The sequence below is a fragment of the Mytilus galloprovincialis genome, chromosome 9 (assembly GCF_965363235.1).
Source record: "Mytilus galloprovincialis chromosome 9, xbMytGall1.hap1.1, whole genome shotgun sequence".
NCBI lineage: Eukaryota > Metazoa > Mollusca > Bivalvia > Mytilida > Mytilidae > Mytilus > Mytilus galloprovincialis.
The window spans coordinates 86,001,219-86,027,028 of NC_134846.1; the positions used below are offsets into that span (position 1 = coordinate 86,001,219).

The 25,810-nt window shown below is 29.6% G+C and overlaps 1 protein-coding gene across 6 annotated transcripts in view; it reads left to right on the forward strand.

Moving 5' to 3' along the window:
• The window catches only part of LOC143046228 (cadherin-23-like), a 62,009-nt gene that overhangs the window by 30,584 nt on the left and 5,615 nt on the right, over nt 1–25,810 (forward strand). For 4 of the 6 annotated variants that reach the window (XM_076219272.1, XM_076219274.1, XM_076219275.1 and 1 more), the window contains 31 exons: nt 1,212–1,384; nt 2,191–2,256; nt 2,625–2,714; nt 4,056–4,142; nt 5,441–5,572; nt 6,116–6,241; nt 7,222–7,300; nt 8,308–8,426; nt 8,746–8,955; nt 9,246–9,407; nt 9,844–10,008; nt 10,508–10,572; nt 10,909–11,149; nt 11,621–11,866; nt 12,233–12,760; nt 13,345–13,486; nt 13,866–14,072; nt 14,554–14,867; nt 15,593–16,141; nt 16,752–16,934; nt 18,433–18,673; nt 18,948–19,300; nt 19,973–20,209; nt 20,674–20,762; nt 21,296–21,382; nt 21,857–21,925; nt 22,524–22,590; nt 23,018–23,145; nt 23,349–23,389; nt 23,583–23,597; nt 24,151–24,214. In XM_076219272.1, coding sequence (XP_076075387.1) covers nt 1,212–1,384; nt 2,191–2,256; nt 2,625–2,714; nt 4,056–4,142; nt 5,441–5,572; nt 6,116–6,241; nt 7,222–7,300; nt 8,308–8,426; nt 8,746–8,955; nt 9,246–9,407; nt 9,844–10,008; nt 10,508–10,572; nt 10,909–11,149; nt 11,621–11,866; nt 12,233–12,760; nt 13,345–13,486; nt 13,866–14,072; nt 14,554–14,867; nt 15,593–16,141; nt 16,752–16,934; nt 18,433–18,673; nt 18,948–19,300; nt 19,973–20,209; nt 20,674–20,762; nt 21,296–21,382; nt 21,857–21,925; nt 22,524–22,590; nt 23,018–23,145; nt 23,349–23,389; nt 23,583–23,597; nt 24,151–24,214 — 5,275 coding nt within the window. Of the gene's footprint in view, nt 1–1,211; nt 1,385–2,190; nt 2,257–2,624; nt 2,715–4,055; nt 4,143–5,440; nt 5,573–6,115; nt 6,242–7,221; nt 7,301–8,307; nt 8,427–8,745; nt 8,956–9,245; nt 9,408–9,843; nt 10,009–10,507; nt 10,573–10,908; nt 11,150–11,620; nt 11,867–12,232; nt 12,761–13,344; nt 13,487–13,865; nt 14,073–14,553; nt 14,868–15,592; nt 16,142–16,751; nt 16,935–18,432; nt 18,674–18,947; nt 19,301–19,972; nt 20,210–20,673; nt 20,763–21,295; nt 21,383–21,856; nt 21,926–22,523; nt 22,591–23,017; nt 23,146–23,348; nt 23,390–23,582; nt 23,598–24,150; nt 24,215–25,169; nt 25,216–25,810 lie in introns of all 6 variants that reach the window. The other 2 variants (XR_012969101.1, XM_076219277.1) reach the window with 2 other exon arrangements.

The window sequence follows — 25,810 nt, forward strand, 5'->3', positions numbered from 1 at the left end:
ATAAGCATATTATGGTGTATCCTATGGCACGCCGTTATTATATTTATTCAATTTCGAGATATCTTATTTAGTTAAATAAGATATCTTATAAACTAATTGAGATATCTTAATAACAAAATGAGATATCTTATATATTAATTGAGATATCTGATTTATTAAATAAGATATCTTATATATTAAACTGTTTATAAAGATATCTTATTAAATATATAAGATATCTTATTTAAAATATAAGATATCTCTATTAATTTATAAGATATCTTATTAACTATATAAGATATCTTTTATATAGTTAATAATAGAGATATCTTATTTACTTAATAAGATATCTCCATAAGTTAATAAGATATCTCTATTAGTTTATAAGATATCTCTATTAATTAATAAGATATCTCTATTAGTTTATAAGATATCTCTATTAATTAATAAGATATCTTATAAAGTATGTATTTAAAAGATATCTTTATAAAGAAGTAAGATATCTTATATACTTTATAAGATATCTTATTAATTAATAGAGATATCTTATTAACTTATAGAGATATCTTATAAACTAATAGAGATATCTTATAAACTTTTAGATATATCTTATTAACTTATAGAGATATCTTATTAACTTATAGAGATATCTTATAAACTAATAGAGATATCTTATAAACTAATAGAGATATCTTATAAACTAATAGAGATATCTTATAAACTTTTAGAGATATCTTATTAACTTATAGAGATATCTTATTTAATTGGTTATAAAGATATCTTATTTAATATATAAGATATCTCCATAAGTTAATAAGATATCTGTATTAGTTTATAAGATATCTCTATTAATTGATAAGATATCTTATAAAGTATGTATTTAAAAGATATCTTTATAAAGAAGTAAGATATCTTATATACTTTATAAGATATCTTATTAATTAATAGAGATATCTTATTAACTTATAGAGATATCTTATAAACTAATAGAGATATCTTATAAACTAATAGAGATATCTTATTTACTTTCAAATTAAATAAGATATCTTATAAAAATTAAAGATATCTTAATACTTAATAAGATATCTTGTTAAATAAATAAGATATCTTCAAATTTGAATAAATATAAAAACAGCGTGCCATAGTATCCACTGTATATACTGGGTTATGGTAGAAACTATACATCTGGAGAGACAGATGACAAACATTAATACTGCTAAATATCTTTCCAGATTCCACTATAGGTACTATTAAAGCCAGAGATTTAGATGGACCTATGCCGATAATATTTTCTATACAAGATGAGAAAACTAGACAACTAGTTCGATTAGGAACAACCACGGGTGATAGTACTCAAACAAGAAAAGTTGACATCATATTAATAGCACCGCTGGACAGAGATAGGGTCAGTTGAAAAAATATACCTGATTTGATTGGTTCATTATTGATTGCCAATGAAACAACTCTCCTAAAGAGACCAAAATGACACAGTTATTAACAACTATAGGTCACAGTATGACCTTTATCAATGGGAAAAGCTTATACGACAGAGTCAGCTATAAAAGTCACAGAAATGACAGATGTAAAACATTTCATAGGAGAAAACTAACGGCCTAATTTATGTACAAGACTATAATTAAATAAACAAAAAACAAATATGTTACACAGCAACAAACGACAACCACTGAATTACAGGCTACTAACTTGGAACAGGCACACTTTTAAATATAACAATACAGTTAAAATGAATTTAATCTGGAAAGGCTGTACATTCTCTGATGAACAGCACACGTGTTGTAAGTAATTTACATCCAATAAACCAATAACAAATAGTTCACATAAATATAGATGGAGCTTTAGTGCAATGCATGTATTGCATGTTGTAAAAAAGACAATGATACACCAACTTTATAAATGCTTAGCTAATCAACAATACTTTTTGTATTGATCTGAATTTATACTTTTTGACTACCCTATTTCTTCAGAATTTATACATTGAAATTGAGAATGGAAATTGGGAATATGTCAAATAGACAACAACCCGACCAAAGAGCAGATAACAGCCGAAGGCCACCAATGAGTCTTCAACGCAGCGAGTAAATCCCATACTTTTTTAATTTCCAGAACCCGGCGGGCATGAAGTATAATATTATTGTTTCCTTTTCATGTTTGTTTTTCATGTATATAAGAATTATTTTGTTTATTATTCAGGACCCTTCAGACAGAAAGTTATATTTTATCATGGCAGATGGAGACAATACTATAGAACATAATCAGGTATAATAGTTATTACTGATCAGACTTAAGAAGTTGTCATGTATGATATACAAGTAATGAAGTTCAATTGTTTCAATAATAGTTTCTGTGAGAAATTAATGAAAAATTTCAAAACTTTAATATTTAACATGGGATTGGGGAATAACATTTTGTTCTGTGGTTCCATTTATCCATCTATTTTTTTAACATTTTATTTCTCATTTAGCTTTTACTTCTATTTTTTTTTTTTTCAAAATGTACCTAAAACTTTTATTGGATTTCTGAGTGAATGTTTGTAATTATTTTAATAACCACATAAGTTCAATATTTTTAAGTGGAATATACTACATTTATTATCATACTTTTAACTAACTTTCTTTGTTTTTCAGCTAATTATTACCATATCACTATATATAACTGACGTAAATGACGAACATCCAGAATTTCATACTAGACGATATAAAGAATCAGTTTTAGAGGTAATGTTTGTTAGTGGCTCTAATTAGCACAAAACAAGAAGTATCTACTACTTAATGGAGGCAATCCAGTAAGAGCAGAATATAAGAAAAAAACTGTGAAAAAAGTTTAAAATGGACTAACTGAATAGATTGAAAAGAAACTAACTTAAAAACTAAAGACTCAAAGTACCAATCTGAGATTACTTACAGTTAAAAAAAGCATTTATAGCTTACTATGCAGTATGAGATTTTTGTCATTGTTGAAGGCTGTTTGGTGACTTGTAGCTGTCATTTTGTCAAAGGGTCATGTTTTCTCCTTTTGCCATGCCCCAGTCCTGAACTTCATACTTTTATTTTAAAGACAGAAAGGGACATTCCTTTGGATTTTGTAGACATTTTATATGGTACAAACTTTAATCTTTATGTGTCACGTTAACCTATGTAAAGGATGTGACCAGTATTTGTAATTGAACATGTTCTTTGCATCACAATGTAGAACTGTCTAATAACATAAGTCTGGGACCTTAATTTCCTTATTAATAAAAGATATTTTAGTCTCACCAGATAATTGATTTTGTGAGGAGACTGCTAATTCATTTCATCTTTATTTCAAACTATATATGTCATGTAGCATCCTTATATAATGCAGTTCTATTATAAGGAAAATAAGATTAGAGGACTAATTTACCAGCATGTCCAGGGAAATGATTCCATAAGTAAAAAAAAGAAATGCATCTGATTTTGATCAGGTGTTGGGTGGTTGTCTCAATATCTTCATTAATGAGAGAAAACAATTACTGCATAGCAAGCTATAAAAGGTTTGACATGATGAATGTAAAACAATGCCAACAAAAAAACTGATGTCCTCAATTATGTTTAAAACAAACAAAAATCAAATATAACATTCAGCATTCTGCAACAAATGACAATCACTGAACACGATGTTGACTGCTGTACCCCTATTATTGACTTTTTAAACTATTATGTCTGTATGTTTTGTTCACACATTGTCAATTTAATAAATTTTGATGTGATTGTCATACAAGTGAGAGGTTTAGCTAGTTTTAAAACCAGGTTTAATCCATTATTTTCTACATAAGAAAATGCCTTCTACTAAGATAAGAATATGACAGTTGTTATCCATTTGTTTGATGTCTTTGAGCAAATGGTTTTGCTGTTTGATTAGGGAGTTTCCATTTTGGATTTTCCTTGGACTTCAGTATTTTTGTAATTATACTTTTTACATGCTTCTGACTCTGTGTCATAAGCTTTTGGATTCTAAACTATAATAGTTATGTAAGATATGTGTTTACAAACCATGAACATGATGAATCAAATTAAAAAATGTTTTGTTTTTTCCAGAATGCTGCTATAGGGACAACAGTAGGTCGTGTTTCAGCTATAGATGAAGATAATGGATTAGGAGGAAAAGTCACTTATTCAATGCAGGTATTTGTCTCTTTCTGTTTCATTGTGAACTTATTTAAGTGTGAAAAGAAATTGAGTCATACTTATCATATTGTTATTTTTGTTATTAGAGATTCTAATATGACGTTCTTCTTTAGCTTTGGGTACAAAGCAATGTTCTAATTCGAATAGAACATGGGCTGCACATGATTGACGTCACAATTGAAATTGCAATGTCAGATGAATTTTGAACAACGCCAGAGATCAAAATTAATGGACATTTTTGTTGGTGTTGCTCGCTAGGAAAATAAATAAAAGCATTCAAAAAGTAAGTTTAAATGTTTTGTTCTTTTTTTATTGATAAACTGTTGATTTTTCTATAACATTTTTGTTTCATAAAATCAAAATGGCAACATTTCGACAATCTACTATAGGTCCGCTTCGAAGTACAAAAGTTTAATATATTCCTATTAGAATCAAAATAATTCTATCATGCCATGCTCTATGCTCATTTTAACATGGGTAGGCATTATATTTGTAAACATTTAATACCTTGCTAACGCTCGGTATTAAGATATTAACAAATATAATGCCTACACATGTTAAAATGAGCATAGTGCATGGCATGAAAGAATTATTTCTTAATTGATTCATAATGTGTGTCTCAGAGATTGACAAAATTTGTTTTCTTTCTTTATCCATGATTTTTACTTTATATGGAAATGTTTCTTATAGATTAACCTATTTAATTATTGAAATTACATCAAACTTTTTATCCTCTTCATTCAGCATTCAGGATGAAAAATATCACAAGTTCTGCCTGTAAACATTTAAAAACATGATTCAGAAACCTGAGGCAAAACAACTGCATGTAATAACAAAATCAATAAATATTATCAAAGATTTTCCCTTTCCTCACAAGCTCCTCTTATGAATTTCATGTAAAACAATATGTCATTCTTCATTGTCATGCATAAACCATTACATATTGTCATAAAAAGTGATGTTTTTATATTTTTAAATCAACTATCTCAGAAGAAGAAATAGATATTTTGATTAGATTAAAACATTATATTAATGCCCAAAAGGTACAAAATATATATCTACAGTGAGACCTGTATACAAAGGTCATCTTTTAGGAACTGAGGTAACCAACCTTGAAAGAGATGTGACCTTTGAATTTAGGTTCTAAATGATAAGATATTTCAACAGGTAGACAAAAAGGTGACATGACAAAATAGGTTTTAGCATTCTAGAGGTGACCTTTAATGCAGGTTTGACTGTATATATATTGATTGTTATCAGATTCATTTTATACAAGTTATAAACTTATTTTTCAGCCAGCAGCACAAACAGCCGACGACACCTATAAAAATGCATTTCGAATCGACCCAAACACAGGTGATGTCATCATCAACAATCTACTGGATTATGAAAGACACAACTTTTATGAATTTGTGATCAGTGCTCAGGTAATTCACATGAATAATCAAAAAACGTTATTTTGATGTAAGTCCCCCTTTGGTGATGATATTGTAAATAAATCAGATGTAAAACATTGGTACTTTTGTATTTGTTTTAGAAATCTGTATTTATTCAGTAAATTTTCAGACATATCTGCTGCAGTTTATTCAGTACTTATGTAGAGACACTTCACTTGCAGCCAGTTCAGTACTGTTACTTATGTATTTTGTTTATTCACATCTCAATATGAGGCTCCAGAAGGACACCCTCATGTCACAAGGTTACATTTAGAAATATTCAGGTCACTGGATCACTTTATGCAACTTTAAGCAAATCAGTTTTGAACATATTCAAAAGTCACAGGTCCTTTTAGATGAGACTTCAGGTTACAACTGGTCACTCACAAAAACTACAAGGTCTAAGGGTGAGATTTAACCTTGTTGGAGACACTTATATTGTGTTAATACTTAGGAACAAAATCTTACTACTATATATTCTTATCTTATCTTAGCAATGATATAAAACATTTCCTAATAATTTTATCATTTTAGGATGGAATGGGACTTAAGAGTACAGCTGATGCAGATTTTGTTGTCACAGTAACAGATATACAGGATACACCTCCTGCTTTCTTTAACTTACCATACAGTGTATCAGTAAAAGAAAACATATCTTTGGTGAGTTATTCTTTATTCTTGTTATATAAATGTCTTATCATCTTTTAAGGTTATAACACAAACATATTTAGGAATGATGTTGATAATAATATTGCAACCCTACTTATGTTGGCTTAGTCTAGTGTAATAGAAAAAGATTCTACCTTAAAGTAATAAATTTATAAAAAAATTATATTGTCAGTAAAAAGAAAAAAAAATAATTATCAGTATCCACCCACTGAGGTATAGATTGATGATGGATAAAATTGCTAAATCATCGTTTTTTCTGACATTTGTGAGTAAATTAGATAAGTCTGTTGTTGTCACCTGGTAACAGATGTTTAATTGTGATATATACTTTGTTTGTATTACTTAATATGTCCTTGGTAAATACAATCATCATTAAATGGTTTTTATTGATTACAATATGTTTTAATGATTTTCCCACTAACAATTATTTTAAGCCAATTTGAAATGAAGGCCTGTTATGAAGGAAATAATCCTATATAATGATCAATTTTACAAAATACAAGATTTTTTTTTATCTAAGTGTGTAAACTTGTTGACTTTAAAAAAAAAATAATAAGCTTGTGCAAAAATAACCCACATTAAGTTTTTACAGCCAGAAGCAAGAAGTTTTTTTAAGCAATGGTTTAATCACAGCATAAGAAATTTAACTTGAAAATCAATGTGGATAATTCCTTCATTATTTTTACCATATATCTAAAAAAGTTTATTAGGTCAAAATATGTCCAGTTAAGAGGTTCTTGATGTTCAATGAAATATGACATATGGGATATAGAACCAGCGGGCTCTGCCTCATCATATAGGGCTGCACAGGTTATTTAATTTTAATTATGCTTGTCTACTGTACATAAACACTTGTTGATTAAGCAAGCCCTTAGTCTTTTAGAAAAATAGTTTTAATTTACATGTATATGGCTTCTAATTATATTCTATTTGTATGGACTAGCTTTTACTTATTTATTTTTCTTAAAAAGGGTGAAAAAGTTTTACAAGTGACGGCTTTAGATGGAGATAGAGGAGTTCCTAATAATATTACATACAAATTTACACAGGGTAAGTTTGGAAACTTAATGATTAATATTGTTTTAAGTTGGCATCAATGGTTTCTGATGGGACATTAATGGCTTTCCCAAAAAATTGATTGCATCTGAAGTCAAGATGCAAAACAAAGACATATGCTTTCGTTATTTCAAATTGAAGAAAACATCTAGTAACTTTTTATATGAAATATTATTAATTTTTTTAATATATAAAAAAGAAGATGTGGTATGATTGCCAATGAGACAACTATCCACAAAAGACCAAAATGACACAGACATTAACAACTATAGGTCACTGTACGGCCTTCAACAATGAGCAAAGCCCATACCGCATAGTCAGCTATAAAAGGCCCAGATAAGACAATGTAAAACAATTCAAACGAGAAAACTAACGGCCTTATTTATGTAAAAAAATGAACGAAAAACAAATATGTAACTCATAAACAAACCACAACCACTGAATTACAGGCTCCTGACTTGGGACAGGCACATACATAAATAATGTGGTGGGGTTAAACATGTTAGCAGGATCCCAACCCTCCCCTAACCTGGGACAGTGGTATAACAGTACAACATAAGAACGAACTATAAAAATCAGTTGAAAAAGGCTTAACTCATCAGATAGACAAAAATACAAGTGGACATGGCCTGGTACTTATACATCCCGACACAAAAAGACACAATGAACAGATCTGAGAGTACTCGCAGTTATCTGACAGCTAGTTCAAAGCCACTAACAACTAATAAAAAAATCATGCAACTAAGACTAAACGCTTTTTAAAATAACAATAAAATACTTTGAAATGCAACTTCAATATAAATAAAAATGATAAAAAGAAATGATTTTACTAGAATTATGTATTGAATATTTGGGAATAACTTAGTCTAGTTTAACCAATTATTTACCAATGTTTTCGTCCAATATGATTGTGTGTTTTGTTATAAATTGTTTGCTTGGTCAATTGTTAAATACTTTAAAATTGTCACCTTTTCTAGCTACTTTTGCATATTTCTATTTAGGTGATTTTGCAAACTTTTCATTGAATGAAAATAGTGGTTGGATCACCATAAAAAGTGCTTTGGACAGAGATGATGATGCTGTCACACAGAAAGGAGGGGTATATGCCATGTATGTACAGGTAAGTTTTGCTGTAGGTAGGGAGAAAATGCTGTCAAACAGAAGGGAGGGGTATATGCTATGTATTTGCAGGTAAGTGTTACTGGTGTGTGGAATTATATGAAAATTTGGCGAAAAATGTCACTTTAAAAAATTCAGAACAATGTTTTTAAAAACAATTAAAAACAAATGCATAATTTATTAAAAAAATCAAATTGAATTGAGTTCAAAGTTATTTATTGTTTATACTAATTTTGTTTGAATAAACAATATTAAACTCACATTGTACACAAAGATCTACCCCTACATTATGTTGATGAGATTTTGTTAATCCTTTACAGGCATCAGAAGTTGTGAAACAAGGATCGGCTAATCATGGTCCAACAACTACATCAACACTTGTAACTATAACTGTCGAAGATATCAACGATAACAAACCTGAATTCAACGCCAACACTTACACAGCAAAGATCCTGGAGAACATGCAGGATGGGGTACCAGTTACCTTGACTGGTGTAACAACTACTATGTCTGTTAGTGACAAAGATCAGGTAGGTACCAGTAATTATATATCATCAGTAATTATAAACCTGAGCTGAGTGAGGTATCAGTTATTATACTTAGCTTGGTTTATTATAGCATCATTTAATGATTGATGACTGGGTGGTGGTTGTTTAATGTACAGTGGCAAATATGTCATACATGTTCAAGACAAATGTCATACACTGCTGTTTATTTAAAAAAAAAATAATCCTCAGGCTAAAGCATTTGTTATGTACTGTTTATCTGATAATATCTGATACATAGTGCCTCCATGTAACTTTTATTTATTTGTTAACAGGGACAGAACAGTATATTCAGTTTAAGTTTTGAGAAGAATGGACAGCCTTATAATGATTTTTCACCACAGCCCAGCACAGTATACTCTCTATCACCTATTTTAATTAGAGTCAATAATTCCAAAAATCTGGACTACGAGAAGATGAATTCAACAACATTTCAGGTTTGTAAATTATGGTTGCATTTTACATAAAGTATCTAAAAAAAGGAATGAAAAATAAAAATACCAATTAGGTGTTCGATTATCTTAACTGATCTACAAGATGTTAGAAATTACAAAGATCTGTTCAGACTGAATGCATATTTTATTTGTATGCATAAATGTAAATTTATTTTATTACATTGTGAATAGTGAATTTTTTATAGTACTTTTTAAAAAGACAGAACAAATTCTTACAACTTACTTTTTGTGTCAAAAATTAAAGAACAGTGTGATAAAAGACTCACATTTTTATAACTTGAAGTGAAATAAATAAGATTTATATCTTTTTTGTTACAATAAGTCTTAAAAAGAACAGTATGAGGAAAGCCTCACATTTTTATCATGTTTATAACTTGATATGAAATGAATATCATTTACCTATTTTCTGTTACCATAGGTCATAGCCAGAGAAATACACACTGTTGAGAAGAAATCTAGTGTTGCTACTGTTACTGTGAACATCATAGATGTAAATGATATTCCTCCTCAGTTCCAATCTGAGATATTCAGTGCTACTATATCTGAAAACTCTGCAGCAAATACACCCGTCATCATTGTTAATGTAAGTTAATACAATATATTTTAAAAGAAGTCAATGATATGATGTCAGTCTGGGTAAAATTCAACAGATCAACACAACAACCCTATGTACTAAATAATGTAAATAGGAGATGGAAAGTTAAAAATCAGTCGCACAGCAAACAAAATAAAAAAATGTAGTTTTAAAAGGATGGAATTAAAATCACCTTGGGTCAGGTTGAATTTTTGTTAGTTAATTTAGTTATGACTTATGTACTTTCTGTCAGTCAACACTCTTGACTATAATTTAGAAGATGTACAGTGATCTATAGTTATTTAAATCATCCTTCCTCGGTCTCTTTCACATAGATTTTGAAAAAGTACCACATCTCATTTGATATATATTGAATATATACCAAAACAGTTATTCAAAACAATTATATAGGTATCACAGTTACTAAATCATTAATTTATTAAGATAAAAATTTCCTTTGATACATTATGCATGTGACAGTTTTTTTCACAACACTTTCTGTTTCCAGGCAACAGATGAAGACTCAGGTATATTTGGACAGTTGACTTATTCATTGAGGGGAGGAAATGGGAAGTAAGTTGTTCGTTTGAATGAAACAAAAAATGTAAACTTCAATTAGACATCAACATAAAATAACAGTATCCAAGGGGTTTTATTTTGTTTTACACATATAAAATGCTTCTACTATTGAGACACACCAACAAATGCTGCTGTCAGGCATAAACATCTGCATATGAATTAGTTAGTTAAAAGAGTATTTAGCTTCCTTAGGTGTTTAAAATTCATTTCAATATTGAAAAATTATTTACATTAGAAAAATTGTAAACTTATTTGAGCAGCAACAAATTTAAAAAGTCAAAATCTAGTATGTATCCATTAATATTTCAACTATCATTTGTGTAATTTTAGGTTTATTATAAATGACAAGACTGGTGAGGTTTCTGTAGCAGGAGATTTAGATAGAGAGAAGGTTGATGAATACTATCTTACTGTAGAGGCTAAAGATGGTGGAGGATTCCGTTCTACCACAGAGTTACGAATCAATGTCACCGATGAGAACGATAACTCTCCAGAATTCAGAAGAGAGGAGTATTTCAGTACAATTAAGGAGAAAGCCAGTGATTTCCAAAGAGGAAAACTTATTGTGGAGGTATTTTTTGCTTTTAGATAAAAAAAAAGTGAATTTGCTGAAAGTTGAAGAAAAAGAGGCAATATATGATAATAGTTTTACAACAGTAACTACATTTAAAAAAAAAATGGAGTTATTTCCCTTCATTGTGATAGTTCTATCAATCTTTATTCAAAAGATTTATGCTAAAATGGATAGCTAATCTTTATTTTATTATCGCAAGCTTGATGAAATGAAAACTTATTCCAGCAGTCATTACCATCAGTACACTGAACTGTCATTGTATTAAGTAGCAAAAATTCAATATTATTTTTTTATATTGATTATAGATGTGTTGAACTGGAGTCATTTCACAAAAAAACTTAAAACTAAGATTGATTGTAAGTATACTGAATTGTTCATGACTTACGACAAATCTTAGTTGTAAGTTTTTTTTGTGAAATTGACTCCTGTATTTTAAGTATTCATTTTGATTGAATGACATTATTTCAGGCCTTTGATATAGATGAACCTAACACACCTAACAGCTTAATAAAGTATGAGATTAACAAAACACCACCAGGACTAGAAAACAACTTTGCCATAGATATACTGTCAGGGGAGATTACTGTCAAATCACCTCTAGATTATGAAGCACTGGATCCAAAACTCAATGGAAAGGTTGTGTTAATTGTAGAGGCCATGGATTGGGGAAATCCTAGGAGGTCAAAGGTCATCAATGTTACCATAGAAGTAGAGGTACATAACCACTTTACATATTAGCACTTAGATGGCACAATGTTTTATTGAGATCACTACAGCCATAGAAAAATACTAAAATTTCATACTTCAAGAAGCTATTAACGATAGCTTGATGTTTAATCTCTTATTCTTAATCATTTCTTTTTTGTTTAAAAAGCTTTATTACGCAATAAAATTTCTAGACTTTTTATATGATCTTTGTTTTATTTTGACCTGTTGAAAATGACAAATACACTTCTTCATAATCATTATATAGTAAACAAGAAATTCTCACATAGATTTATCTCTTGCTTATGAAAACAAAATAGTTTTATTTAATATATTTTTTTTTGCAAATTGATAGATAATGTATTTTATCTTCAGGATGTAAATGATAATGCTCCCATATTTAACCAGCCAAGTTATACAGCCAATGTTTTAGAGAATGCCACAGATACAACGGTTGTCACACAGATCAAGGCCACTGATGCTGACGGCACATTCCCTAACAATGAATTTGTTTACAGAATAGACAGTGGATCACAAGACCAGTTCAGGATTAACTTTAAAACGGGAGAAATAAGTGTAGAAACTGGCGCTAAGTTAGACCGGGAAACTAAGAGTTTATATATTCTGAATGTCTCTGCGACAGATAGAGGGTCTACAACTCTAGTTGGATATTGTCAAGTAAAGATAAATGTAGATGATGTTAACGATGAAAGTCCAATATTCACTTCATCAAGGACTGTACATGTTAGTGAGAACTCTCCTAAACCATCTGAGGTGGTGACAACCTTCACTGCGACAGATCCTGATTCTGATGCTGATCTACATTATAGTTTGATAGAGAATAGAACTACAGCATTTGATGAGAATGGATTTGAAGTTGATGTAGGAAAATACAACATTCAGGTATGGATCAAAAAGTTGTTTCATTAGGTTAATTTAATTTTACTTCACTCTACAAGTAAGAGGTAAAGCTAGCTACAAAACTATGTTTAAGCAACAATTTTCTACATAAGAAAATGCCTGTACCAAGTCAGGAATATATTATCCATTTGTTTCATGGGTTTGAGCTTTTGATTTGGACATTTGATAAGGGACTTTCCATTTTGAATTTTTCTTTGAGTTCAGTATTTTTATTATTCTACGTTTGAAAATGAGAATGATATAGGACAAAGTCAATATTGAACACCTGATTGGTATGAAATATATAATATACTATGGAAAAGGTTAAGATATTTATGAAAATAGAAATTAATAAATAAAAGTGAACGACAAGCTAAAAGAAGATTAGAAAAATACAAACTTTTATATTATATGTTCTGTATCAACAAATCCATATCCCAGAAGTTGAAGTTTAAAATTTCTGATGTTACTATCACATTTCTTGGTTGAATGGTTATAATTGTTACTGATAGATTTTGTTGAAGTGTATATTCTTAGATATTCTATGATAGTTTTTTATTTAGTCCTTTTTTATTTTCTATTTTTAGGACTACTTTATTGTTGAAGAAAACAGTGGAATAATTAAAATAAACAAGGACAATATAGACCGAGAAACAGCAGAGAAAATAGTTCTACAAATATTAGTGGAGGACAAAAATGGTGTCATGCATAATCCACAAACAGCTACAGGTAATATATGTTAATTATTGAATAGACGAAGGTTATGAATGTCATGAAAATTGTGGTTATTTAAAAAAAAAAAAAAAAAAAAAGGAACGAAAAAGATACCAGAGGGACATTCAAACTCATATGTCAAAAATAAACTGAAAACAACATGGCTAAAAAAAGAAAAAAAAAAGACCAATAGACAAACCATAACATAGAAAACTAAAGACTGAGCAACATAAACCCCAACAAAAAACTGGTAAAAGTTATAATTTGACTGTTTGCTGCAATATGGATTTATTATGAATATAAAAAAAGAAATATTTATGATAATAATCATCTTTATACATTTATGCAGGCCATTTCAAACCACTTTCTAATTATTTCCCTTTTTATTAATCAGGTACCCTTACAATAATTCTTGACGACAAAAATGACAACCCACCCACATTTACACCAAGCAGTGACTACCACGTCAACATATCTGAAGGAAGAGACATCTTGGACGTGGTAACAACGATATCAGCCATAGATGTGGATAAAAACCAACAAATCAAGTTCTCTGTAGCTCCATCTGATTCCACAACATTTCAAATAGATTCTAATACCGGTAAGACAACTAATTGTTCATTTAAGTCCTGAATACTTGGAACCCCTGCAAATTATTACAGAAAACATATTTCTGAAGATTGTTTTTCTTATCATTATATAAATGGCCTTCATCATTACAGTTTATGAAAAGAGTAGAGATATATTTGATTATTTTATATGTTGTGTTTACAATTTTCAATATCATTCAATGTAAGATCTGTAAAACCAAAGTCGAGAGATCATCACATGAGAAAGACATAATTCCTATTCAAAAATGTTAAGCAATTATTAAAGAATGATTACACTTGAACCACTAATTTGAAACTATGAAAATTGAATCAAGATTTAAAGGTGCATTCAAAAACACTATATTTGTTGGTGAGTAATGTAGTATACATCATACTTCTAAGTCTTAGAAGCTCCTGGGACTGAAATGTTCTCAACAATATGGATATGCCCTAGAAAGTTAATAATATAACAATATCAATTGCATTTTTAAGGAACAGTTAGACTTGTGAAGAAACTAGATAGGGAACAGAATGCTGAGGTCAATTTCAAGGTCATTGCTACTGACAATGGTGTACCTGTACTGTCGTCCACAGCAACAGTAACCGTGACAGTTCTAGATGTTAACGATGAATCCCCTATATTTAATGCATACCAGAGTACCTATAGTATATCTGAGTCCGCTGCTAATGGTACTAGGATAGCAGTGATTGATGCTACAGACAAAGACATTGGAGAGTTTGGAAGTCTTCAGTACTCTTTACAAATTAACAATGATGATGGCTGCTTGGTCATTAATGAGTTCACTGTAAGTTTGACTTGACTTCAGAACATGAATAGTAACAAGAGAACAGACCTTAGGGTCATAAAACTTTCGAGCAGCTGCTATACTCAGACTCAGAAATCAACCAATTAACCAATCAATAGTTGATTTGATGTTTCAAGTACATTTTATATACTTTGAGTTCTGAGTAAAGTTTTATATATCCCTGGTATAGATAGAAATAAAATAAATCGACTTTTGCAGATAAGCTTTACATTTTTATTTCTGAAGTCTGACTGGCCGTCTTAATCTATCATTATCTTAAAATACAATTGGTGCTTTCAAATTTTTCTTGTGCTACGTCTGAAGGAATTATAGATATTTATGATAAGTAGTGCATTACATGATAAACTGGAAACACATACACTGACTTACTATATTATACCAAGTCAAAAATCTAAATTGAATAGATAGAATCTGTTTATCACATATTGAAATTTAAAAGCAGTATATCATTCATGTATTATCATTGTATCAAAATTGTAGATTTTCAGAAAAGTAAAAATTATTCAAAAAATTCTAAAAATGATATTATTATATGTTCTTACCCAAAGCAACATGTTTGTACAAATAATTGTAAGCTATGAATTTTAATTTGCAATTCAACAACCCAAAAAAAAACCAAAGAAATCTTTAAAAACCCAAGCAAACAACATTCTCTACAATGCTAATATATTTGTGAAAGACCTAATTTTGTCTTGTCTTATTAGGGGGAAATTACTGTGGATTGTAACTTAGATTATGAGACCAGAAAAGAATACAGTATATATGTTGTTGCCAGGGACAATGTGAACGATCCAACCAATCAAAAGTCAAAACAAACAGGACAGATTATGATCCGTTTGTTGGATGTGAACGACAACGCACCTGACCTCAAGGGTATAACAAGTGATCAGATACCAATTTACGAGAATGCTGCCGATGGATCCACTGTAGCTAATATCTTTGCAACAGATCCTGACAACGGAGACAACGGCACTGTGGATTATTCATTAACATCCGATACTAATGCTACAGTCCAGTTTACAATAGCTACCATATTTAATCCTGATAGAAAACAATATGAAGGTGTTGTTAAATTAAAAGGTAGTTTATTAGGTCAGGTGGGAATATTATATGTGACAGTGAAAGCTACAGATCGGGGATCACCACAAAAGTCGTCAGAGAAAAAAATGTACTTTACGATACTTGATGTGAATTTACATCAGCCAGTTTTCACTGTACCACAAGGACCACAAGCTACCATAAGTATAGAAGAGGTATGTATTAGGCTTATTTTTTTGTTAGTTTGAATAGTTAAATTAATGTTATATCAAAGATAAAATAATTTAGTTTTAGGGTCAAATGCTAATTGTCAGAGTATTTTTGTGACAAAATAAAGCTGTTATTTAGATATATTCACTTAAAGATGCATTCAATCTTTAGCAAACTTGATACTTTACTAGACCATGGGTGAACACTATTCATTTCTCTTCATGACTTGCACTGTTTGAATCTGAAAAAAAGTGCTGTAATTTTTTAGAAATTAGAATATATTAAGGTGGTACCCAACACTTTCACTAAAATTAATTTGGCTCGCTTAATTTTTATAAAATTTTGTCAAAGTATTTACTTTGACCCTTTAACAAAAATATAAAAAATTCAAAAATTTTGAACCAACCTTTTTTTCAGAAAAATTACACTGGTTATATTGCAGTTTGACAAATACCAATTTTGATCATTGAGAAGCTTAATATTCCTTTTACAACACAACGTATAAACTAAAACGTTCAGCTAGGTGACTTTATCTCCCTGTAGTGTTAGATACCACCTGTAAAGTTATCATCACTGTTATGGCTCTTATACTATCCTATTGAATTGACATTTTAGCAACAAGATCTCAATACTTTGGTAATAAAAGTAGTTGCTAACGATGAAGACCATGGGAGGAATGGAGAAGTTAGATACAGTCTGGTACCAGAAGATGATTATCTTAAATTTACCCTCAATAATGATACAGGAGAGCTAAGCAACAAAGTCATACTGGACAGGGAAGTCACTGCCCAGTATAGGGTAAATATAACGTAATAGATATAACAGTAAAATGTTAAAATAGTATGTATATTGACTAAGGATTGTCAGTTTTCCTGTTGAATGGTTCTCGCTGGGTTCTCCACTTATTTAAATGACTACCACGATATACCAAATAGTATTGAAAGTGGAATTTCACATAAACTAACAATCAATCAATCATTCTATTTAAGTCTGTAAATTTATGCTTTCATGATGAAAAATAATTGTCCATACTCTCTAAAAGAGTGGAGAAAGATCCTTAAAGGACATTCAGTTCTACATGTCCTTTGTCTTATTTGATTAGTCTAAGAGCTAATTTACTAATGCTTGAAAGAAAGACTTTGGTTGACCTGCTTGCTTTGTTTGTATGAATGTTTGCTCAAGCATTGTAATTAAGATTGACATCTGCAAAGGATGTTAATGAGATTTAATTCTGTACATTAGTTTTAGATTCCTAACCTAATATTAGCTCTAAGATTGTAATTTCTGTAAGGGTAAATGGTTCTTTACAGGAAATCTATCTTCCTCACCTTATAAAAAACTGACTGTCATTATATATAGCCAAGAGTAATGAAAGATGTGTTAGACACCAACACTCAATCATTCACTTAATCAATAACTCAGTCAATCAATCAATCAATCAATCAATCAATCAATCAATCAATCAATCAATCAATAACTCAGTCATTAAATCAATCAATCAATCAATCAAAAGTTTGTGTATCTTTAGTTGTGGTCTTATTGATATACTTGACGTTTCTTTTTCATACTGTGTTGTATTGTAGATTGTAATAATATATAACATCAGCTCCTTACTACTAAACTGTGTTGTATTGTAGATTATAATAATATATAACATCAGCTCCTTACTACTAAACTGTGTTGTATTGTAGATTATAATAATATATAACATCAGCTCCTTACTACTAAACTGTGTTGTATTGTAGATTATAATAATATATAACATCAGCTCCTTACTACTAAACTGTGTTGTATTGTAGATTATAATAATATATAACATCAGCTCCTTACTACTAAACTGTGTTGTATTGTAGATTATAATAATATATAACATCAGCTCCTTACTACTCAACTGTGTTGTATTGTAGATTGTAATAATATATAACATCAGCTCCTTACTACTAAACTGTGACTTATGATACAAATGAACTTAAAATTGAGAATGGAACATGCGAATTTGTTAAAGAGACAACCGACCCACCAAAGAGCAGAAGGTCACCAATGTGTCTCCAACACAGGGAGAAAATCCTGCACCAGGAAATGGACTGCAGCTAGCATTTAAAAAAAATATTAAGACTAGTTCAGTGAAAGTAAACATCACACTAAACTCCGAAACATATACATAAACTAAAATTTAAAAAAAAACATACAAGACTAACAAATGTCGGACATTCCAGTTATATGACAATTTACTATACACTGGTAAAAACACATAAAAACATTTCCTTAAATCTCATTCATGATGCTGAATTTGCAGGTAAAAATAATAGCATATGACAATGGTCTACCAAATAGACTGGAAACACCGTTATCACTTACAATCAGCCTGATAGATATCAATGATAAAGACCCAGAATTTCCACGAGACGTCCAGTATCAGCCGTACTATGTTGGCAGTGTGCCAGAGGAGAGCACAGGGGCATTAATTGGTAGTGTTGATGTAGCCGTGGACAAGGACAGTGATGCCAACAATAGCCAGATATTTTATTATATTATTGGTAAGTCGGTAAAAATTAATTTGAAGTAATAAACAAGTTTTCAAACTCACAAATGAAATGAATTATAATTAAAACTAAAGCTACAATTTTTTTTTCTTCTTCAAAATACCAATAGTTTATGGGTTATTAGAAAGATTTAGTATTGAAGGTTAGACAATTTTATGATAATATCAATAGCTGGTACAGCATGAGCTACATAAATACATGGTCTGGTTCTGTGTTCAAAAAAATGTTGCTTATTAACTAACCCTTATATAAGAAAATATAATTTCAGGAGGAGAAATGCAGGATCACTTCCATCTGAATGAGACAGGACAACTTTATTTAATGAAATCAATAGATAGAGATGGAGATAAAAATACTTTCAAACGACAGATCAATTTTATCAACTTGGTAATATGGGCCACACCTTATAACTACCTTAAGATAACTCCCGGACCAATCGGAGAACCTGCCACATCTGAAGCAGTGGTGCCATCTATATATAAACCTTTAAATGTGACACAGATGTGGGTGAGGGTCACAATTCAGGACATTAATGACCACCCTCCAAGATTTCGTGAGGATACGCTCAGTATTGGAATAACAAGGAAAACACAGTTTGGAGAACTTATATTTAATTTAAAGGTAAGGTTACAATTGAAGTCAACATACATTGTGATATAACCCAAACAGGTACATGCATGGAAACCTAAACTGGACCCTATAATGGTTTACTTTTATAGATTGTTATTTAGATGGAGAGTTGTCTCATTGGCACTCACACCACAACTTCCTATATCTCTTTACATATGATATAGCACAAGTGGGATATATATGGTAAATATAATTATTGGATTTATCTACCTTTGACAACTTTTACTATGTGTTTTGTTTCTCATTTATATTTTGGATGTGCTACATAATAATTTCAGGTGTTGTTAAGAAATTTTAGTTTCAATTAATCTGTCTATTAAAAATTATATTTAACATGTAGAATTTAATTATTTTTTTTGGAGAATGTCACATTGCATGCAAAAGTATATGCATGCTCATAAAACTCACCAAATAACACTTCAACAGTGATCAATATCAAGCCAACTGCTAGAAATGTCTAAGACTATTTATTGAAAATTCTTTTTGTTTTTAAGTCAGTTATAGTTCAGTGTCACATTCAGCAATCAGTACCATTATTAATAAGCTAGGAAATGTGTTGTTTTATAATTTTATCCATCTAAATCGACCAGAATGTTGATATACCTGTATTTCTTGGTTGTGTGTGTAGTTATGGATATCAATGAAAATATTTTATTTTTTCAGAGTGAAATAATTGACTTGGACATTGGAGAGAATAAGAATCATACGTTTGTACAAAGTCGTCCATTGGTTGTCTACCCTGATAGTCTGAGTCAGTCTATAGGGTCTACTCCATTCAAGTTCTTCAGTAACGGGACATTGAAAACAAACACATACTTCCAAGCTGATATGAATGGCTACTTCCTAATGAGTGTCCAAGCTAAAGATAAAGACATGCAGCTGGCTAATGCTACTCTTAGGGTAGGTTCACTTATGAATTTGTCATTTATTGCAAAACTAGTGCTCCAAAGGATATTTTATAATTATAAAAAAAACCTTTGTACACCTGGTTGTGCCTGTAATGTCACTTACAAATGTATGTGAAAAGCAGAAAAGTATGCCTATCTTAGGCTGCATCAGTGATTTTGAATATGAGAAATTTGATAATAAATTATGAAATGGCAATAAGGGAGACTGTCAGAATTATATGAATTGCGCTTTCTTTTTTTTAATCAAATAAGAAAACGATGAATACCTTTATGCAGCTGTTTATCACCGTTTTATTGTAAAATATTGAAATGTATTTGATTATAAGTTTCACTTGGGTGATGTGTATTTTGGTATATGTATTTGATTATAAGTTTCACTTTGGTGAATGTATGCTGATATATGAACTTATGCACAATCGTAATATTAAGTGAAAGTTTTGATCTTTTTTTTTTCAGATATCTTTGATTAATGATGACCAAAGGTTAAAGGTCATATTCCGTATGTTTCCAGAACAAGTCAGGAATTTTTCCACAGAGTTTAAAAAGTAAGTTTGACTTAGTTGTTTGCTTAAAATTTACAGTTCTATTGGCCAGATTTGTGTTTGGTCTATTACAATCCTAAGATTGAATCTCATTAGGGTATAGTGGTATGAGTGACCCATATTATAACCTAGTAACAAAATTGTAATTGCTGAAGCTATGGTGCTATTGAAACAATTGATTGCTTGTTTATATACTCCCCAATTTTAGAATTAATTTGTTTGTTAAAAGCTGTACAAATGAATATGGGCATATTGTTTTTTAATTAAATAATCCAAAACAAAGTTCTTAATTGGAGAGAGTAAAAGAATTCATCATAATGCTAATCTAACTTAGGTTTATCTGTTGTAATTTCTCTGTCCTACTTGTTCTGTTTGGTTTTTTTTGCAGCAGTGACACACTTTTGGACACCTGGCTGTTACAAGTTCTTGTTCAAATAATATAAAAAGCACTAGTTCAAATTATTGTGTTTATATTTTTGCTTTAAGTAAATGACAATGATTGACCATAAAATGAAAGTTTCTGAATTTATTTACAGTCGACTAGAGAAGATTACTGGTTACAGAATAGTTGTTGATAAAATACAGACACATGAAAATATACAAGGCAAACCAGAGGTTGATAAGTAGGTGCATTTTCTCATACTTCAGTCGTTTTAAATTTTTTCAACAAAATTAAATGTTAGAATATCTAAACTGCATAATTATGATACAATATGAAACCTTTTATTTTTTATCAAGGATAATATAAATATGCATTTTATTTTCTCCAAACATTTTACAGCAACTTTGCATTTGAATACTGTAAACTCAGAAATTATTGCGTGCATTTATTATTGCGATTTTGTCATTTTTGACTTCAATGCGATTTCAATTTTTTACGATTTTGAGAAAAATCATGTTTAATTCATATAAAATATTTTAAAATGCGAGTTGAAATTATTGGTTTACAACTCTGTTGCATTTTTCGCAATAATAAAAACCTCGCAATAATTTCTGAATTTACAGTATGTGACTTACTCAATATTCAATTCATTTTGAACTTTGATTGATTAACCTTTGTAAGATATGACTCTGACAATTTAATATTTTATTTACAGAACTGATATGTTTATACATGGAGAAGTCATAAATCCTTTTAGAATTGTGGATTCTTCAGAACTTTTAAGGTAACTGTAGTGCAGGATAAGGAAAACAAATATATTTCTTTCATGATTTCTATTATAAACTTTGTTAAAATCTTTTCCTCAGAAACTTCCAGGTAATCATGCATATTTCTTCATCCAATATGAAATATTCTAAACAATTACACCAAATACAAGATTGAATATTAAAAAAGGACTTGGTTTTAAAAACTTTTAAAATAGAGGTTTAACCAGAAAGATACTGTAATATGTGTTAGATAATGTACATATAAGAAAACAGAACAGTTTGCTACATACTTCTTTTGTTTTATGATGATTATCATGCTTTATTGTGTTTGAAAAATTGTGGCCCAGGCGAAAACCATATTTGCCACTGGATGTTAACACTAATCCATCTGTTCACCTTTCCATATTTTTTATCCAACTATTTATGCCTTAGGTATTTAAATACTGAAGTCTAAATGGGTTTAATTATTATATGTGAAAAATTTAATGAAAATTTGTTATTGATAATGTTATACAAAATATACCACATACAATATGAGTGTATTTTAATTTATTAATTAATTAAGTTCCATAACAACAAACAATATATAACTTACTTTTAATTTTGTGTTTACAGTGCTATAGATGGCAGTGCAAGTGCTTTAGTCAGTGTCCTAAATGACTATAACATTGTCCAGATAGTGGTAAGTTACCAGATAAATTTTACATTAAAACATGTCCAAACTGGACCCTGACAAAATTGAAAAAATGACCTTCTCCCAAAAAACAACTTTCTAGATGGCAGAAATTGTTAGTCTTTCAACAGTTTGTCTTGGATAGGAATCACTGTATTTGATAAAACAAACAAATTATTTATTTTAATCTGATTTCGTTGTGTGTAAGCCATTTTCAGAAATAGAAAATAAAAAAATTGGTTTATTTATTGTTTCTTTGTTTCTTTGACATATTCATCGGTTAAAATTCTCAATTCTATCATCTCTTTGAATAGATCTATCATCAATCTTTTTCTCAAAACTTCCAACTAAATAATGGTCATGGGGTAACAGACATACCGGTACTAGCGTAGATACTCCATACATGATAAACATATGACCTGTTTATATATTACAGCCAACAACAACACAAGCTCAAGAAGATGATAGCAAGAGACAATTAACTATGGCTATAATTCTGTTAGCTATAATCCTGGGCGTACCAGCAATCGCCATGATGTTTGTTATCTATTTTATGTATAAAAAGTAAGTGTGACCTTTTATCATCGAATTTAGTTTTGTGATAATTATAAATTGTTCATCCTTTTCAGATGAATATAGTTTTTACTTCCAATGGTTTGGTAAAGTTGTAACAACTAGTGGACAATTAAATAATAATAATATTTGATCATGTATTCACTTTATTCAATTTGTCACAATATATTCAATTAACCTTGTTACTATTACAGATATCAAAGAAAATTAAAAGCAGCCACAGCTATGGCATATGGTAAGTTTGATCAAATATATATTATATATTGTTGTCTCAAACTTTAGTTACTGTTTCCATCAATGATAGATATTTAATGCTTAAAAAGTATTAATATTGAAAGTTTTGATGCTTTTAAACAATAAACGATTGGCTCTGTCAAATTTTCACATATTCCAAAATTATTACATATCTTCTTGTATTTTTCATGCAGCTTACAAAGGAAATGGTAAGATTGATTGTTGTCTTTTGTTTTTTGTAAATCTGTGTTTTAATTTTGATCATTTGAAAGGGTTTTGAATGTGTTCACTACAATGTCTACAAGTGTATAGTTTATTATGTTCCTTATGATTTGTAAGATTAAGATTTTTGTGATTATTTGGGAAGAAAGAAACCTCAATTTTTAGGTTTTTTTTAATAATGAGAAGTGATAAGCCAAGAATTCTCCTGAAAATGACACACATCCAATACTTTAAGCCAAGCTGCTTGTTTGAAATTTAATAACAACCTTTTTGTGAACACAAACAGGTTTTATAATTACAACTTTACACTTTATTTTGCATTTCCAGACAATTATTTGGAAAAAAAGCTGAAAAGTTATCAATGCTTATATATATTGTTAATATTAAGTGATTCCTAAAGTTAACCATTAAATGTTTTATACAATGGGATGGTTTGTTTACTAAATGAATAATGTACCTATGCAATAAAATTATCAATACTACTTTAGCATAGATGTCTTATTTTAAGAAATAATGTAATTTGATTTAACTATTATTTAGATTCAAGAGATTCAGATATGCAGAAATTACAATTACCAGGAACAAATCTTCACTCATATGAAAAGTAAGTTATTTTACAACATTCAATATCTGTGACCACTTAACTTGGATATTAGAGTGCACCTTTCTCACTGTACAAAGTTATCTCCCTTTAACATTTCACATCAGAAATCACATAACTTGGAAATTAAAGAGAAAGTTTCTAACAATGATGAGTTATCTCCCCTCAACAAACATTTAACTTTAAAAATCACATAACTTAAAAATTAAAGTGACTGTTTCTGACAATTCAGAATTGTCTCCCCTCATCAAACAATTTACGTCAGAAATTGCATAACTTTGAAATTCAAGTGAATGGTTCTAACAATGATGAGTTATCTCCCCTCAACACACATTTTAAATCATAAATTACACAACTTGAAATTAACTGAACGTTTCTAACAATGATGAGTTCAAAGTTGTCTCCCCTCAACAAACATTTTACATCAGGAATCACATAACTTTAATATATGGGTGAACCTTTCTCATTCTTTAGAATTTTCTCTCCTCAACAAACATTTTATATATATAACATAACCTTAATTAAACTGTTCCCCCTCTTTGTTATTTCCCCTCAACTGACATTTTAAAGTTTCAAGCTTTATTTCGATTCAAGATTTTGTCCACATTAAGGCGTTCGGGGTATGTAAATAACAAATATATTTAACAAATCAACATTACATACATACAGTAAGGAAAGTTGATAGATAATTTATGATTTTATTAATTATATTAGTGACTTGAGCAGGTAATACTTTTCTTAACTTTTCCTGAAATCCTGGTGAAAGGAATTATAATTCACACATAATTTTATTAACACATATAAATGCATGTTCACTGTTCACTTAAACAAATCTGTTAGGTCCTTATTCAATGATTATTTTAGATAATCTTGAAAAGTAATTTAAATAGTTGGATATGATATAAAAGAAACACTATTACATTTTTAACGTATAATATTTTATTGTTTAACATTGAAGTGGTGGTGGTAATAGAGTCTATATGACTGAAACCAGATTTTAATGGGTAACCAGTCTGTTGTCTATTGTTAATCCCTCATTGCATGGTTGTTACAATTTGATGATATAAAGCAGTGTAAAGAAGGATATTAAGAGAGAGCATGTGGATATTTTCTGCCTGTTATCCCCACCAGAAATTTATTCATTTGATTTTATTCCTACAGTTTATTTTGTCTTGTGCATGTTTAATATATGTTGGTAATGTTTTTTGTTGTGCCTTTAAAATATTTTTGAAATTTTGATTAAAATTATTAAAATAGTTTTAATAAAAAAGAAAAGCCAAGAAACATGTGACAAGTTTAGTAATTTAACATTTATATATTTTAATTTTGCTAAAAAAAACCAGTACATTTATTTGTTAAAAGTTATGAACTAATGAGAAGACTGCTAATTTAGGATGGTGTCGATCTGTTTCAAACAGACTGAAACTTTTTACATCGAATAAAAAAAACTTTAAAAAAACAATGTACCAAGAGTTCATAACACACAGACTTTGAACAAAATACTGACTGCAATGTACATACCAGAAGGCTTAAGATTAACATTAAATGTAAAAAGTGTTAATAATAAACTCATCATAGATTCTAAGGTTGAAATAATGT